The sequence below is a fragment of the Falco naumanni genome, chromosome 6 (genome assembly GCF_017639655.2).
Source record: "Falco naumanni isolate bFalNau1 chromosome 6, bFalNau1.pat, whole genome shotgun sequence".
Taxonomy (NCBI): domain Eukaryota; kingdom Metazoa; phylum Chordata; class Aves; order Falconiformes; family Falconidae; genus Falco; species Falco naumanni.
In genome coordinates, this window is record NC_054059.1 from 1,324,588 (window position 1) to 1,343,412 (window position 18,825).

The window sequence follows — 18,825 nt, forward strand, 5'->3', positions numbered from 1 at the left end:
TCAAACTTCAATTGTCCAATCTGGCTGGAGTTACGTGGAAAACTTCAGATTTTAACTTCCTCTGGCCACCCAAGCTACTTTACAAGAGGGGCACAGGCTAAAATTCTGACTTTCTGATAGTGCTCCTATACCTTGAAACAATCCTCTGAGGACTGAACACTTCAGATATCCTTTTCAGTATGATGGTTCACATCAGGACATCACTAACCAGGTCAGTCACAGTTACCATGAGAGTTAAGGCTACTGGACACTATATCCATGAATACCCCTGCTAGGAGCAGAAACCTTTGAATTAAAAACCTATTCAAACACATGTTGCACCTTTTCTTATTGTACTAGATTGTATCCTGGATTAACAGAGATTCTTGCACCCACAATATGCAAGTTATATTAAGAATTTCTTTAGAAAACAACAGAATTGACAAATTATCTCTCATTAAATGAAAATACAGAATTTATATCGCAGTTGGAGTATCATGCCTAAATCCAAAGCAGTGCATTTCAAGAAAGAAAAAATAGAGAGGCCAGAGGACAGCAAGAAGAATTAATGAAGTACAATGAAAACAATTAACCTTTTTTTTTTCTATAAAGAAGAAAACAACAAATAGGGATTGATTAAGAGAAGAACACAGTGAAAACATTACTAAGAATCCCAAATATGTAAACAGTCTGCTGCAAAGAGGAAAGTAAATTTATTATAACCACTATGCAAGAAGTAATAGGTTCAAGTAATTTACTTTCAGTAAGTTTAAGATCAGAAAGCAGGAAACATTTTCTAATGGGAAGACTAGAGGAACGCTGGAATAGATAACTTGGGTAAGTAATCATAACAAATCTTTATGAAGACAGCCAAGTGTTCATTAAAAGAGACAGATTGTATAGATCCTGGCTTTGAAGGAAGAATGAGGGGGTAGACATGATGCTTCCTTGGAGTCCTTTTCAACTGTATGATTCTATGCAGAAGTGACCAAAGAAATGCAGCCATACATTGTCAGTGATACCATATTACAGTACCACTTGCTGTGAGATCTTGGAATGAAAAAGCCTCAATCAATGTAAAAGACTCAATCAATTTCATCATTTAGACAATCACTTGGATTGTGATACAATCTCCTAGCTATGGACCACCTAGCTCCATTGACGTAACCCACAGCTTTTTTTATCCAACATTTTAACAACAAGTACTTTCAGGATTGGACTATACATGAACATAATGTCTAATACAGTCACCGTATATAGCACTTTGTTTTTTAAGAGGAATGACTTAGTAACTTGTCCCATGGCCTTAAGGCTAGCCAACACTAGCAACAGCTGCTAATAACACCAAATTCCAGATGTAGCCTTCAGTGAATTTTTTTAAATGGAATTAGATTTAAATATTTTGCTTCAAAAATCTAGATGTAGTCAAATTCCTTAATCCCTTATCTGTCCTTGATTATTAAGTTGGGATGTTTAGTGGGTTTTTTTAAACTTAAGCCTAAAACTTTTCTTGGTAGATCTTTAATAATTAGAAGTGCACAAGGATATGTTTATTTCAGCATAGTGTCTGCAGAGTTAACACAAAATAGTAAATAACCTTTTTAGTCAGGTAACTAGTTTTCAATAAAAAATTATGATCATTCTAATGTGAGAACACAGGACAAATATACAGTTGCCAGTCTTACTTGTGACTAAGTGTGGAAAAGTAACATTTTCCAACTTCATTTCAATATTCTGGGCTTTTATTCTACAATAAGCAGCATATAGAATTAGGAAAGTTACATAACCATGCATATTCACTACATTTAAATCACTTGACATAACACTAGGTAAATGATCCAAGGAAAAAAAGAACAAACATGCATTATGATTCACGTTTTGGATGGTGAAAACTAAACTGTTACAACCCCCCCATGTTTTCTAAAATGTGTATACAGTAAAAACCATGACAGCTGAAGTAGGTACAACAGCAGTATAGCCAGCATCAGGTGTTCTCAAAGTTTCTACACATAACGAAGTAGCCCCCATTCAAAACACGATTATTTGACAAAGTTATAAATGCCTGTGCCTCACATAAAATTTTTTAAAATACATTTAATCTCTCCTACAGATGATTGCTCTTTGACAGTGTGTACATTATTGCCCTTTTCACAACCTTTAAAAAGAGGCCCAAAACAGAACTCCACCTCCACCCTCCTATCAGTAAGTTGCCAAAACCAGGGTCCTGAAGTAAAATGAGCCCAGGGTTTGCTCCCCTCCCTTGGGCTGTCCGCAACATACTCACCATGGTGGGCTAGTTTTGAAGACTTTCTTCCCCTCCCCCTGCACCTATGCACAATGAGGGAGAATGGAGAGCAGTTTCAGCATTAAATTTGAACTTTCCGGCTTTTGTTAGCTTCAGTCACCACCTTAACATTATCTCAACTGTAGACTTTTATCTGTGAATATCTAAGCCCTGTCTTGTGGAAAACTAATTACTGAGCCACTGAGAGGCTTCATAATGTCCTGCATTTAAGTCCTGAACATCATACATAATGCATAGGAAGCAGTCTCCGCACTCTGATTACAGAACACTGTCATTAAGAGAGCAAATTAAAGATGTGAATAATTCACTGGCTGAGCTTATTGTCAGTGCTGCATTGTGAAATTAGAATTTCTAATAAGTACTGCAATTTTTTTAACCCAATTAACACAGAGAACATCTTGAGTCTGATTAGTACAATAAAAATTATTACCTTATTCTTTTGCTTCACAACAGCCAAATTAAATACTGTACTTAATTATGCAGCATTCATCGTTTCTGTGCTAGAAATAATAATAATAATAATAAAAAATCTCACTATCGCTTTAATAAGACTTCCAATATTTAGAGTGCAACCCAAAAATAGAGCATATGAATTTCATGCACAATTTCTTATCGCAAAGTTACTGGCTTCCCCCCCCCACCTTAGACTTTGAAAATCGGTTTTAATATCAGCAGTCGACCATGATGTCACTACTGAAGTCTTCTCTGGAAACAAAAACGTATTCAAAAAAACCCCACAAAACAACCCTTCTGAACAAGCTCTGAATATATATTGTGAATTAACTTTCTCTGGGTTGATGTGAAGACAGAAAAAAGACCATTATCACTTACTGACTTGAAACCAAATACACAAATATACAAACAGAGAAATACATAAATATATGCATATATACATATATAAGTCATTTCAGAAAAGATGCTTAGGAAATATACTATGAAAAAGCAGGAGCTGGATCAGCTCTCTTACCTCAGTTCCTTCTTGGCATGGGATAGATAACATCCTTTCATCCTAGAATGGAGAAAAGTCCAATTCAACATCCAGCGTGTTGATTTTCCCCCACACGGTGCCTGCTGCCATGTTAAATAAAGAAAATGATCACTGAGGATGCAGCTTTTGTCTCCAAATATTTTAATACTGCCTTTTAGTGTCAAGGACCCCAGGAACCTTAGCACATCTGGCAGCAGACACCACTGGCTGCAGCTGCTGCAATGGGATTTTGCCTCAACCCTATTTCATTCCCAGCTCCTTTTTCTTCGCCATCCTGGGGAAGTTTAATCACAGAGCATGGGTGGGGAAAAAAAAAAGGAAGAAAAAAAAAGGAAAGGTGGCATTGCAATCACAAGCTTTCTTGATTTTGTCCTAGAGACAGGGACTGCAGCAACCACCTTGCATCTTTGTCTAGTTATTTTAGCATGTATGCAAGGGGGGAGGAAAAAAAGCCTGAAAATTATTCAGGCAAAATGCAATAGACATAAAGAGACACAAAACGACAGAGGAAGAGAAAGAGAGGGGAAGAAAGAGGGAGGGAGAGAGGAAACAGAAAGACTAAGAGAAGGAGAGGGGGCTGTCAAGTGCAGCTAAATCTGCATATGGAAATCAGGGTTATCCTGGGTACAGTTTTATTTAACCATGATGTACTGTTTTTTTAATTAGACAGGAATTTAAAGAAGGAAACGAAGGATTCTTACAGACATAGGAGCAAAGGAAGCATTTTTAATCACAGGAGCCTTCTCACAGCAAGCTGCAGAAGTAACAGCAAAACTTTTTACAGCAACTTCCTTGTTAGAAACAAAAGTTTCATGTACTGCTGCTGTTTTACACCCAGAAACCAGGCAAAACTGGAAGAGCATTGATTCTGAAGTGAATCAAACCAAAGCAATCCACAATGATACAGTAATTTTTAAAAAGACCCCAAAGCTGCTAGGTACATAGCATGAATTTTAAGTGGAGTTATGCCACATGCAGGTTTTAGGACTTCCTCCCTGGCCCCTGTTTGATGGTGACGGTCATACCCAATGAAGGCACTTCTATAAATGAAAAGAGGGACACTCAGTTTGAATTTCAAATGTACTAAACACCGCTTCCCATGCTTGCTGAGAACTGCTGCTGTCTCCAGATGGGAGCAGAACCTGACAGACATGGGAAGGTTGGATCACAGTCTGTTAGGCATCAGAAAAGGCCAGGACCTCTTGCCCATGGCTGTGAGGGAGCGTGGGGATGAGCGAACTGAGGCGGCCAAGGAGAAGGAAAATGAGGTGCAGGTACAAGCTAGCAAAGGAAGCCGAAGAGAGGTAGAGGTCAGCTGAAGCACCGGATTAGGAAGCAGCAGTCTGATCTGGGGTGTTCAGCAGCAGTGCCAAGGTGCCGCTGTTCGGGTGAGAGGTGGCCAGGCACCACTCGCGGCTGGCCAGGCAAGGGGCAGCTGGCCAGGCAGTTGCAGTGGGGGGCTTGGGGGCACCGGAGGGGGCTGCCAGCGCCCAGTGCTGGGGGGGCGAGCGGCTGCCACAAACCCCACCTACACGTCAAGCTGCAGGCGAGTAACAAACACATTGGGAACCAAGCGGCTGGGAGACGCGGCCACCGCCCGGGTGTGAGGAGGGAGGCGGTGGGGAGCGAGGGGCAGAAGCCGGAGGCGGGCAGCGGGGGCCGGGGACACGCGCAGGCGGGCCGGGGACAGGGCCGGCAGCCGCCCCGCAGCGGAGAGGCCGCCCGGCCGCCGCGGGGAGCCACCTGCGGGCGGCGGCGGAGGGCGCCCGTGCCGCTGCGGCCTGAGGCGGGCGGGCAGGGGAGGGAGGGGCGGGCTCGGGGCGGGGCGGCGCCGCGGGCGGGAGCGAGGAAGGGAGCGGGCGGGAGCACCCCCAGGGGCGGAGGCGGGCCAGGCCCGGGCCGGGCGGCGGGGAAGGGCGGGGCGGGGCGGGGCGGGGCGGGGCGCGGCGGGGCGGGGCGGGGCGGCCGGCGGCCAATCGGCGCCGCGGCGCTTGCGCAGTGCGGCGGTGACGGTGGCGCGCGGGACGTACGGAAAGTGTCCGGGCGCGGAAGGGGAGCGGCGTCTCCGCCGGCGCGCAGGTACCTCGCCGCCCCGCCGCCCTATCGCGGGCCTACCGCGGTCTAGCGGGGCTGACGCATCCCGTATGTGCGGCCTGGCCCGGCCCGGCCCGGCCCGGCCCGTCGGGGAGGCGCCTCTGGGGAGCGGGGAGCGGCGCTAGGCCGCAGGCCTTGCGGGCCGGGGGTCGCGTGTGTGGCAGATCCCTGGCAGGTGTGCTGTCCGGTGGCCGCCGCCCGGCAGGCGGCTGGGGTGTTGTTACCGGCGGCTTTATTGTCGGTGTGCGGCTCCTCCCCGCCGACTGTAACCTCCTGGGAAAGTGCTCCCGCGTGGCTGCCGGGAGGGATGCTGTGCTTACAGCCCGCTGGATCAGGGATGCAATAGACAAGCGCAGAACTGACGGGAGTGCCGGCTGTGAAGAGCTGCCCTTTTTATACTTACACACACCCCACCCCACGTTTTCTATCGTGTGGGGCGATTTTGATACCCTGAATAGATCCGACTTACCTTGGAAACCCTTCTTCTAGTGATTAGGGAATTCCCGTTAGCAGCTCGGTTTTGCCTTGCCTGCTGTGCTAACACATCTATACATGAGGTCCTGGTGTAAACTGAAGCACTTAAGTCGTTCTTTTACTTAAGAGTTGTTCTGCTGCTGCTGTACAGCCCACTTTTAATTTAGCTCATTTTTCAGTCGGGCCTCTGTATTGCCAGCCTGTAGCCACGGTGTAAACTGATTTCTATAAGAACAGTATTCAAAACTGTTGGCGATTAAATTGAAAACTTAATTCAGAGTTTTGTTTATATGTTTGCATGTTATTGTAGAACTCTGTGACACCTATTGCCTAGTTCTGCTCTTTCAGAATGTTATATAAAATATTAATTCACTGATGTTAAGCTTACATGAACTTCTTTTGGGCATGATCTTCCTTCTCCTTTGCTTTTTTTTTCTTTTCTTAGGTTCCTGGGAAGTCAGACTTTTAAAATGAAACCTCCAACTTTAGCTATGTCAGAATTAGCCATACAGTCATTTTCTGAGCTTTAAAACTTCAGCATTTCAGGGTTCCTTAATTGTCATGTGGGGTGTATTTACTGCTTCTTAGAAGGAACTTGAGCTGTAATGTACCTTAAAGTCGTGGGCAACTGGGAGCCTGTAATGCATGATGTATTTTAGTAGCATAGCTACTCTGGTCGGAAAATGCAGTGTTGCTGAAAGTAGCTTACCCCTGTCTTGTAATGTATTCCTGCCTCTTATTTTACCCTAATGCTGGTTTAACCTCATGACTAGTCAATTTAGAGAGCTAAACCAAAAGAAAATGAACCTGTTTTGTTTTTTGTAGTCACTGATGTGACTCCTTGGACAGGTTGTGGTGGAGGAAGATGAAGTTGCACAGAGAGGCAGAATTGTGTGGCAGGGCACAAGATGGTGATTGCTTTTCTTGGAGGTATCTCCCTATTTGTTAGATTGATGTTACAGTTGGCGAGATGTGTCCTCACTTGGACTGAAGGATTATTGGCAGTTGTAACAATGAGAAATTTATGTGAAGAAACGCTATGAGGTAGTTTTTTTTAATTTGTCTGTTTGTTTTCTGGTTCAGGTGGAAACAATGGACGATGACTTGGTGGCTTCTCCCACGCCCCCGTTTCTCACTGAAAGCTTGGAGATGGCAATGGAAATGGAGAATGAGAATTCAAAGATGCCTTGTTTCTCCTGTGCTTTTGACAACCAAAATGGAGGGAGGAGCTTCTCTGCAGAGTCTTATTTAGCAAGTGGGTCTCTTAAGAGGTATGGGGTGTTTTTTGAGTTACAAATATAATACCCTTCTAAGATGTTCTTTCGTCTGGTGTTTGGTGTCTCTAAATTCTGACAGGGTTTCCAAGTCAGTTTGTTCCTCAGCTTTTATGGTCCTGAGGTCAGCTTGGTGGTATACCAAAGTGGGAAGGGCAATTGTGTTGATTCACTGCTTTGAATAGTGTTCCAGGTCTGGTTCCTAGCTTTGTGAACTTTAATATTTTAAAGGACCTGTTACAGGCCTGTTAGGAGACGTCAAAACTGGCCTGTTGGGCAATAGCGTCTGAGACTCCTTGAAGTTCTGAGGAGGCTGCAGCACTGCTTTTTCCAGTCATATGCTCTATTCAGTACTGGCCCTTACTCTCGTTTCCGCGTAATAGAAACAAACCTGAGCTGCCCAGCTTCCCCAGATCACTGGGTCTGTCCTTTGTAGCTTTAACTCCATCTTTCTCAAAGATGCATGCATTCTGGGTTTCAAGTTCAGAAGTCAGATGGATAACAAGTAAGTATTTTCTGTGAAATTCCAGAATGTTACTTTGGTTTAGTTAATATCTTCTTTACTGTCTGTGATCCAGCTTAGTTGTTGTCTGTGTCGTTTGCTGATCCTGCAGGGGTTGTCTTGTTTTTCCTACAAAAGCATAATCTTTCTGTCTGTCTGCCTGCCAGGCCTCATATTTTGTGTTGTTATTTGGAGTGGTTTTTTACCCTTCATTTCCACAGCCTTTTCTGTAAAGCCTTAAAGGGGTTTCCCCTGTACCTCCGCCATTCCCTGCGTTATTTATCATATTGGGGTTTTTTGTTGGATCAGAGCACATTCATTCAGACTGATGTCAAGTAAAGTACTGAGAGAGCCTGTGTCTGCATGAACGTATCACTAGTGGATTCCACGCTGAGAAAGAAGCATTTCATGACAAACAATTTCATGTGAAAACTGACTCAGGAGTCTGCATGTAGACAGGTTTCCCAGATCACTACAGTCATGATAATACTGTTCACCTGCCACTTATGCACGCTGTCTACTTGGATTGTAAATTCTTGGAAAAGTGTGTGTGCGAGGGACGACTTTGTCTTAATTATCTAGAACAGGAGTAACTGGATTTAATTGCTAAAGGCTTTAAAATAGACCAGTGTTTAGGCAGTTACCAAGTGAACTACAGATGTTATGGGAGATTGAGCTGATTATTCAGCAAATGCTCTTTTTGCCTCTGAGAACTGAACTTTTAATAGTGCATAGTTAAAGAAGAATATGAATTTGGTGTGTAATATAATGAAACTAAGTGCTTGCCCAGTATGTTTTTTTTATTTTTAAAAACCGAAATACTTCTTGAATATTAGTGAATTCAGTTTCACCTATACTGAAGTATTTTATGAAAGGCAGTGGGGAAAACTCTGAAATAATTTCCTCTGATGTCTTTGTTGTTGTTATACAGCTTGCTATGATTTATTTTTTTGAAACCACATTAATAAATATTTTTATATTTGCACAATTATTAATGTTTTAACAATCTACACAGATGGCTGATTTTCTTGACTTAGAGTGAAATGGTAATTCTGATTTTATTTATTTTTCCTTTAGCCAGAACAAAGGATAGTCATGGCCTAGCGTTAAAGTTATATTAAGTCAGATTTTGTGACCTTCATCAGTTTACCTGCATAAAAGTGTGTTTTTATTAATGCGTTCTAAATAAATATTATTAAATGTATATAAAAGAGCAAATACATGTTCTAGCATTAGTTATTAGGTATGTAGTGTACATTGAGACTGATTCCAAATATACACTTCCAGTGGAGTATGTTACCTCATGTAGCAGCCTCTTCTGGTAAGTACAGTCTGTATGTTATGTCTTAGCCCCTTTTAAGGATGAAGGTGCTTCAAGGTGATAGGTTGTTAATTTTTATTTGATTCTAAAACATACTGTGTCCTGTGACTATATAATGTTTTTATGCTCTTGAAGCTAGAAGTTGTCATATTTTATGTACTATATATCGTATTGCTATAAAAGATATAACAGTCTTGTCTTTTGAGAGCACTGCTGCTCCTTCCTATCTGTAGTATGCATGTTGCTGATAAATTGATAAAATATCAGTGGTACGTAAGCCAGCTGTAGATACTGTATTCTATAGCTTTATTACTGGGGAATGTTTGAGTATTCTTGGCTCTATTTTACAGGGTTTTGCTGAGACTAGATCCTTCTCCAAATGACTATGAAGAAGATGTAGTGGAAATGTTTGGCTTTCAGTGGGTTGCTGAAATGGCATTAGTTGAATCCTGTGGACTTCTCTTTGGCTTACTTAGGTATGGTAACATTAGTGTATTTTAGAATTAATCTGCTTCTGTAATCATATAAACCTTAAGAATGTAAAACTTTTCAAGTTTTTGATAATTCAATTATAAAAGACTGTCGGCTATGCAGTGTATCCAGAAAGATTATACTGTCTATCTAATGCTCTAGTAAGTGATGGGTAAGATGCAGATGGAGTTACAGGAAGAAGTAAATTTTGTGTCACAGATTTTTAATAATAAGTTTCTAAGCAGTGTGGTGCATATCTTAGCCATCACCAGATATAAATTGGTAGAGTATAATTATTACAACAACATTGTGATTAATGTAGAAGTCTCTAACTTCAGAATACATGAATAAACTATGTAAGATTTCCTTGAATGAGATTGTGCTACCCATATAACTGAAGTTGTCTTTTGAAAGTTTTAAGTCCTTTTTTGTGCATAAAGAAAAGTGGAGGTTAAAAATCAAATACTGTAATTGCTGGATGCAGCACTTTCTTCAATTCTTTGGATTAGGATAGCTTCAGCAATCTTTTCAGATACAGTTACTCAGTGTTTGACTAATTCAATGTAGATGTTTAATCTGGTCAATGCAAATACACAGATCACCGATAATCCTCTTTGCTACTGATAATCCTCAGGATGTACAGCACATACAGAGAGTGGATAGGAGAGGAGCTTTTGTATGATTCCACAATATATTCCATCATTCCTTTTGATTATAGTGGATTCTTCCATCCCTTTAGGGTATGACCAAGGGCATGATGTGAAACATCACTAATAGGGTCTGGCTTACTGAAACCTGATGGCATAGATGGCAGGAAGTATATTAAAACTAGTATTATTTAGCTTCGCTGGTCTGATGCAAGCTTTGACTTCACTGTGATTTAAAAAAAAAAATTATAAATATCTGATAATGAAGGAGACAGGAGGATAACTTAGTTAAAAGAAATACTGTATCCCTTTCAGCATTTAGTCTTATCTGTTTATTAACATAAAATCATTGGGCAGTGACAGTGATATAGTTGATCTGTTGAATTAAATTGATTTTTTTTTTTCCCTGTGATATAAACTGCTCTGTAATTGTAATAGAGATGAATGTAAGGCATAATATATTTTGTTGTGGTTTTTAAGTTATTCAGTGTTTTAAAGCCTACTGAACTGGTAGGAGTAATGGTTTTCAGCTGACCCTTGGCTATGAGGGTTTGGTTGCTAAGCTGTCTTTTGGTGTGACAAGTCCCTCATCAAGGATATTATCTCAGTTCATTTGTTCAGTCATAAAATGGAGCACTTTCATTTATAGACCAGTTGACAACTGGAAGTAGGAAAAATTCTTTTTCCATTGTAGAAAACGTGTGCTTTGAGTACAAGTTACAATGATTCTTGAGGACAGGGTGGCTGTAAATAGTTTGGTTTATGAAGTACAGGTAATATCTATGTTGAAATACATGCTTACAGTAATCTAGTCTTTTTAATGTGTGTGTGTAAATATTAAAGACTGTTATTTCACATTTTTAAATATTGTAGTAAATAATGATATTATGCAGCAGAACTGCAAGTTAAAAACTTTAATTGCACAATAAAAAGAATTCTTACCTGTGTTTTTTTTGTGTGATTGAGGATGTGTAAGTCAAAGTGAGTAACAGCTACATAACCACTTAAATGGGTATATTAAGAAAATATATCTTTGATTAATGAACAGCAGTACCAGTTTAACTGTCAGAATATTTATTTGCAAATCAAATGATTTAATGATTAACAACCATGAGGATCAATCTTTGAGGTAAAAATGCAAATGGAAAATTGAAATTAAAATTAGTTATTTAACTGATGATATCTTTGTTATGCTTCTCATGCCCAGTTTGTGCTTTTTTCTTTTTTTTTAATCAGCCCACTGTATTCTGTCTTGTCAATTCGGTGGAGAGTCTTTTTTTTTTTTTTTTTTTAAACTTGTGTGGCTCCTTTCTGACATTCTCTCTCTAACCTTCAGCCTTTTTCATAAAGTCTTCCTGCTTTAGTCTTACCTCCTTTCTACATGGTTGAAATACTTGGGAAAAAATCATGCACAAATTCAACATTGATTTCAAAACAAAATGAACAGCAAAACCCCACAACCCACATAAGTGACTGAAGGTAATCTCGGGTAGCTGACATGATTTTATCCAAGGAAGGAAGAGTTAGGGGAGATACTTTTAAAGTGTGCCTGCCCTTTAATATGCAGGTTACAACCTGGGGTATTGGGTCCTTGTGGGCACTTCCTAGTTTTCAGATTTATTTTTTTTTTCATAAGAACAATTGATCTGTGTTGTATCCAAGTATCCTGTTTTTGAATCCTTCAGTAGTTGCTGCTTTGACTGTATACGAAACGAAGCAGAGAGCTCCTTCCTCAATTTATGCAGCATTTTCTTTCAAAAATCTGTATTACACAGTTGTGCTTTTCATGTATTCAGTTTACTACCACATTATCTCTGCGGAGACTATACTTGACGACCACTTGAAAATAACAGTTGTTGCAGAATATGGCTGAGTGCTTACCTATGTTACAGCTTTCTTAAATTTTCATTTGCAGTGGTAATTAGCAGCCTCTTTAAAAATGCTCTCCCCCCTCCAAAACTGAACTGAGTTTTAACTTTTCTAGAGACACTTCCTCCTTTTATTCTACTATATTTGTTGCTTTTTATCTTTTGTGCTCAAGTTAAGCAGCAGACCACCCTAAAGAGGAAGTGGGAAAAGCTGTGGAAACAATTTACTAGTGTTCATACACAGGTGAATTAATTCAGTGTATACTGAGCATATGCCATGAGGGCTAACTTTTGAGTTTTATTCTGTGGTCAAATATGAAGTTGATTAATGCTTGTGGAAAGATCACTTACAAGGAATTGCTTTTGGGGTTTTTGTGTGTGTGGTTGCTTTTTCCTTCCCTCATATTCAGTTAATTTTGTATTTGTTACTGTGTTTAATGTAAAAACAAGCAAAAACTCTGTCCATTTTAATCCTTTCACAATTGGATGTGTCTGTTGCTTTCCACTATTATTATTTCGTAAGTTACATTTCTGTAAGCTTTTTCAGAAATACAAAGGAAGAAATACCTCTCACCTCTCTGTTCTATTTGGATCTTACTGAAATGTAGTTTTTACTTTTAAACAGCTTTAACCTATATAAATACCATAAACCTTTGTATTCTTTTAATTAGGCAACAGATAGACAGACTGGAAAACCTAGTAAAAATGAGTTCATCTGATTTTGGTAAGTTTAACGCATTTAATTTGACATGGGGACAGGTATCTGACTACTTTTTCATTATAAAGTATATTGTCACAGATCACACTTGTGCTTTGACTCTTGACCAAGGGCTTATGGCATGGAGTGTGCCACAGAACAGTGTATAACCAGTGTAAACCTGCAGTAAGGGTCCAAGTACAGGCAACCAAGAGAAGGATATAAAGTAGTGTGGAAAGAGATAGTGGAAATGTTGTGAGTCAATTAGGAACCAGATCTGCCTGTAGAGTAGGTGCACTGGGCAATCCAGACCTTACTGACCTTAGTGGGCAGTTTTAATTTGACTTGAGCTATGATGTCACCCCTAAGGCAAAACTGTGAACTCATTTAATTGAAAAGGCAAAGTTGCATCAAAACTCCCAATAACTATTGTAGTTACAAAGGTAGTGGGTTGGGGCTTTTTTCAGAGTTCTCTTGGCTTACGTATAACCAAGTTAGTTATTTGCTTAATTTAGCGTTATTTACAAACAATTTATCTTTGCAGCAGGATCAATGTAATGGGATTACTACAGAACACTTTGTTTCAATTAAATACTAAGACATGAGAAGCAGTATGTTTCTGAAGGATTATTGCAGCCTTGGGCTGCTTGTAAGTTTGAAGGCTGAATTACTTAGCAAGTTGAGAAGTTCAGTAATTACTCAGAAATAAACTGTCCTTAGTATCTTCTCATTACGGATACATTGCTAGTGTTCTAAGAGTACAAGTGAATATTTTTACACATTATTTTGGTTTGGTAATGTCATGCTCTCCCATTTAAATCGTTGCTATGAATTTATCAAGTTTTTTTCATACGTTGTTGTTGATTGTATCTTTAAAGTCTGATTTTGCTGACATTTAATACATAAGTGGAAATAGCCTTTGTTCAACTTTATTCGATTACATTTGAACTTTTATTTGTATGGTAGCTGGACACCACGAAACTTTTCTGTAGTTCTTTTTCCCCTTAAATTTAAGCATCTGTTTGATTCTGTTCTCTGAATCCTGTTCTTCCTCTTGTCAAATAAGTTAGTAAAATAACTGTTGGATTTTATGCTTTCCATCAGGCTTTCTTTGTGATTTAGAGCAAGTCACTGACATGTATGGGACTGAAGTCGCCCTTTATACAACCAGGCTAGTAGCAGAGGACTGTCATGAGTATTAGAATGCTCAAAATGATCAGGCAGTGTGATGTTAGGTATTATGATGTCTTAGATAAATGAGCTATTGCCACTGTTCGGAGTTTTAGCTCAGTAAATCTTTGTTGTGGATATATGTTCATACAGTTACAAATTTTGTACATTTAATTCAATTTCCTATCAGTTTTAATGAGCTTTGGAACCTTGGTACTGAGACTGTAATGTGGAAGCTGTATAAAATCTTGTCTTACACTCTGTGTTATTTTGTCTTTTTTGAAAATGCCTGATCTGTTCTTAACACTCTGCTGTTCCTGTTTTGTTCCACTTACTTTATTGCTCAATGATTTATGACATTATGCAAAAGATTTTGTAGTGAAACACTGTAATTAAAATTTTGCTTAAACGGAACTTCTGAGAACTTAGGATAAAATATTTGTTGTTGCTACAAAGCAGCTGTAATATGTATAAAGAATTCCTTTTCAGCAGAGTGATCTGAGCCTCTGAAACGTATGATTCATTAGCATGGCAGAACCCATGGCTGCTTCTGTCGTGGGGGTAGGCTGTACGCTGGAATATTATGGTAGTTGTACCAGTTGATTTGCTTCACTCAGTGAGTGGTGGTGTTCAGAAGATATTGAGGTAGGCTTATATGCACAAATTTATTTGTGGCATCCATAACAAGTGGTATATATGAACCTCAAGATTACCTGGAGGGGATGGGGGGAAGCAAAGAGGGAGGAGAGAGCAAGAAAAAGGAAAGGGAAGAATCCCCGGTGGTCAGCTGGGGAGAGGAGCAAAGGTGATTGCCTTTCCCTGGACGCGCAGTAGTAGGTGACAAAGAGTTTTTGCCACAGATCGGCTCTAGCGCAATACGCTTTCACTGGGGCTTGCTCAAAATTCTCATTTGCTGTTCCCATTTATGATGCTCTTAATGATTGGCATGTGCTTAATCAGGTACAAGTGTTGCAGGCTGACTGGTTGCTATGCTTTTCTGTATATATATTGTTGGGCAGTAGTTACTGGGTATTTAAATGACTGTATCTGCTTGGTTATGCACAAAGTTTCATCTTTCTGTAATATAAACTGAAAGCTACAGGGCAAGGTGCAGGAATAAATAGAGTGATTCTCACACCAATGGCAAAAGATTCCAATGAATCTGCTGTAACGATGGTGTTTGAGCTTGCAGGTGCAAGACAAGGAGGATAACACCATGAGAACAACAGCTTCAGAGGGCAAAGGAAAGGAGACGTAGCCACAATAACTGGCTGAAAGGGTACAGAGCTGCAAGTGAAAGGCAGGCTACAGGATTGTACATGGGTGGCTCTTAGCATTACACATCTTAAGGCACTGTGCAACAATGTGATGGTTCCTAGGAAGAGAAGTTACAAAGCATGTTTCCAAATAAGTCCACCTGCTTAAGTCCCCCAATAAAAAGGATGCTGAGAATTTTTCAGACATACCTTTTTTGAAGGTGTCTTGGAAGCAGACAGGAAGCAGGGCAGTAGGGCTGAATGAATTCTTCTAGCACTGCTTGCTTGCCTCTGCCACCTTTCTTGAGGGGCTGGAATCCTTCTTTTCCCTCTGTATCTGGGTATGAGCCTGAGAGGATAAGATGAGGAATGGATCCCTCTGGCAAGATGACATTTACAAGTGCATGTTTACCACCAGCTGCCTCCCAAGCTGTCCTCAGAAAAGAGAGTGGCTTTCCAGTGGTCTGGTTTAGTTTCTGTGGAGAATGCATGTCTTAAACGAGTCACAGTGTGGGCACATCTGCTTTAAGCTATTTATCTCTTTGACTGCAGGTCAAGCTGCAAATTTGCACTCTGAAGCAGAGAGCATCAGGCACCAATGTGTTGAGTTTTTGCATTATGTGAAAGTTTTCATCTTCAGGTGAGATTTGCACACAGTTTACTAACTGATGTACTGAGCTTTGTGCAGCTGCTTCTTATATGTTTTCTGATTATGTGTCTTTGTATGTGTGTTCAGGTATCTGGAACCCCCTAAATTGGAAAACAATGGAATGCTCCATCCATATGAAGAACTGGAAGCACAGTTACCATCAGTGTTGGTGGAGGAGCTTCATGCTTTAACCATGCACATTGGTCACCTTTGTGAACTCCCTAGTAGTGTCCTGGCAGCATTTACTATTCAACATCAGGCAAAGGTTGATGTCTTTGATAATTTTAATAATTTTTTTTTGTGTACGTATTCAACTTGATAAATTTTGGCTGAATAAGAATTAATCTTTCTTCAGGCTGGAATCGAATTTACACTTTATATTCTGCTTTTTTTCCCCTTTATAAGTGCCATCCCATACTTGGCAAATACAACAAATGAGCCCTGGATTTTCTGTTGTTGTTTTTATTTATCTATTAATTTTAATGTTTTATAGTTTTTAGAATTCTCCCTACACTATACAAATGATAATAACAATTTCAGGTAGATAAGTAGGCTTACTAATGGTTAACATTTCTGACCTTTCCCAGTAGGAGGGGCACTTTATAAAAATACATTCTGAAATCTGATTCAACATAGGAAACATCATGCATATAAAGAAGAAAAGGGCAGACATGGAAGTAGGCGTGGCAACATTAAACTCCAGTGAAGTATACACCATTAAGATTTGTGCATACATATAATAACTAATGCTTTCAAATAGTTAAGAAAGAAAGAAGGAATTTCAGTCTTGGATTGCATAAACTAGTATCTGGAGAGGAACGATCCACTGAGAAGCAGCATTTTGATTTTTTCTGATTGCTTGGGTTGTCAGTAGGGCCACTGTTGAAATTACGATTTCTTTCATCAGCTCAAGTAAACTTCAAGGAAGAGAATTTTGAAATGCTGGAATTACTTTGAGTGCATTTTAGTAGTTTGTGTGCGACCTAATACTTCTCTGGAAAGGATAACTAAGGGTGCTGTTATCTGTCAAGTTTAATCAATGCATTGTGTTTAAATTGTAGTTTAAATCAGATTAAAGACTTCACAAACATCTTCTACAGACAGAATTAATTGTCATGAAAGTTTTTTGTTTCTTTTTTTCTTCTTTAAATGAATGGAATGTTGGTATGTTACAGTGCATTTGATCATAGATATCCATAATGCTCACTGTTGGGCAAAATGTACACCCATCTTCATGTGTCTTAGTACAGTATCCAGGATTTGCTGAAGAAATGTTAAATATAAATAAGTGTGTGCATTTCTAATTGCAGGTCTTTCCCCCGTCATGGCATTTTCTACACCTCCACTTGGATATTAAGTGGCTAGTACTGGAAGTTCTTCATGTACTAGGTGAAAAAATGATGAGTAAGTGTGCAAAGTTGTTTTTTTTTTTCCCTTGGAACTTATTCTTGTATATATGACTTGCCTAGACTTCTCATCTTAATTTGTCCAGAATCATTTACTACTTTTAGTAGCTTTTAAGCATGGCTATATTTAATGGGGTAAAGTGAAATGTGGTGGCTGGTTCTTTGAATCTTTGTGTGGCTCAAATGAAATGAAATAGTATTAGGAATTTGTTCTATCAAAACCTGACCAGGATTACAAAGTTTGTTCTCAATTGATGTTTACAACATATTACCTGTTTAAAAACAATGCACTTTTTGACATTGCAAATGAAAATGCATTTGCAGAGATCCAGGATACATAATAGTGAACAGCAGTTTGATGAATACAATGTAGGAAAAGTATCCAAGGATGGACCAGGATTAAGAATCTTAGAGTGGAGAATTTGTATTGTTACCCTTGTGCAATACTAGGCAAAAGAAGCCTCAGTCAGAGGAGCTTGTAAAAGTACAGCAAGAAAAGGGCAAGGCAATACCTTTTTTTCTCTTTTTTTTTTTTTTTTTTTAAGACTTTGAAAGGGCAAAAAGTAGATGGATAAGACTAAGATAAAAAAGGTCATAGAAGGCAGCTGAAGAACCCAACTTCTAAGTAGATCAGTTTGCTGAGGAAGAATTGTTAGAATACAGAAAAGAACTTAATTTGCTTTGTGAGAATTGTATCTGTTGTTCATGTCCACACTAGCAAAATAAATCACAAAAATGTATTTTCTTCTATAATAATGGTGTCACCACAACCAAACATTCACCATCCCCACCCTGTTGTTATAAATTATCAATATAAGTTCCATGTAGGAATTGCAACAGTTGGAATAACATAGAGGTCTAGAAAGAATGCACTGCATATTTAGCCTGGGTAACTGGTACTGTGTCTAAACTCTTGGATTAACTTTCACCTGCTCCAAGTGCTGTCACAACACCGCTTCCCTCAGGTTAATGCATCTTCACTGTTTCTGTATATCAGTGTTACTGGATAATGTGTGGGTTGGCTGTTCTATAATTCTAAGTTTCTTCTATGATCCATTGTGGGATAACCTGTTTTCCTTTTTGGAGCCTTTTGAAGAAAGGATGAGAAAACTGTTGGAGGCAATTTATTGTCCAGAATTCTATATTTATTTTAGATAAAGTTCTGAGTAATAATGCAGTAATCCGTTTTTATAGGAGGAAAGCTCTTGCTTTGTATCTCTGTGTATATTATTTTGTCTTGTATTCTTATGTGCCTTGTAGAATTTCTTAGGATCTCGTGTCGTTCTGTAAAGTACGCCGAGTAGAAACTTCACAGTGGTGAGACCAGTGGCAGGATAAATGGGTTCAGGGCTTCACCCTGCAATTCCAAGAATAAAATACAGGCTCGTTCTACATATCTTCTGTTCCACTGATGTCAAGGGAGTTGTACTGTTGAAAAGCTTGTAGGATAAGATCTTACAGCCTCTTAACTTCACCATTTTATCTGTCTTAATGTCTACAAATGCTCAAGTTGGAATATGATCATGCCAGCTTTTTACATCAACACATACAAAGGAAAGTGTTAGACCTCTCCAGAATTGTTTGTCATCAACTTGCCTATCTGCAAAACATGTCATGATTTCAGAACATGCGCACTGGCATGTGATAAAGAGGAACTTGCAGATAAATAAATCTTTATTCCACTGCAAAAACTGTGCCAATAAAAGGCTGTGAAGTGCCAAACT

General features: G+C 39.5%; 1 protein-coding gene and 1 long non-coding RNA gene across 4 annotated transcripts in view; one reads left to right on the forward strand and one right to left on the reverse strand.

The window, feature by feature from the left end:
- LOC121090413 overlaps positions 1-3,535 on the reverse strand; it is a 182,760-nt gene extending 179,225 nt beyond the window's left edge. The window contains exons 1-2 of the long non-coding RNA XR_005828541.1: positions 3,252-3,535; positions 2,264-2,307 (exon numbers count right to left, since the gene is read on the reverse strand). This is a non-coding gene — a long non-coding RNA (uncharacterized LOC121090413). The remainder of the gene's footprint in view (positions 1-2,263; positions 2,308-3,251) is intronic.
- A 1,727-nt stretch (positions 3,536-5,262) lies between these two features.
- Positions 5,263-18,825, forward strand: part of MMS22L (MMS22 like, DNA repair protein) — a 93,215-nt gene continuing 79,652 nt past the window's right edge. For all 3 annotated transcript variants that reach the window (XM_040598723.1, XM_040598725.1, XM_040598724.1), the window contains exons 1-7: positions 5,263-5,351; positions 6,924-7,111; positions 9,288-9,413; positions 12,595-12,647; positions 15,599-15,686; positions 15,783-15,960; positions 17,006-17,099. In XM_040598723.1, coding sequence (XP_040454657.1) covers positions 6,933-7,111; positions 9,288-9,413; positions 12,595-12,647; positions 15,599-15,686; positions 15,783-15,960; positions 17,006-17,099 — 718 coding nt within the window. In that variant the 5' untranslated portion in view covers positions 5,263-5,351; positions 6,924-6,932. The remainder of the gene's footprint in view (positions 5,352-6,923; positions 7,112-9,287; positions 9,414-12,594; positions 12,648-15,598; positions 15,687-15,782; positions 15,961-17,005; positions 17,100-18,825) is intronic.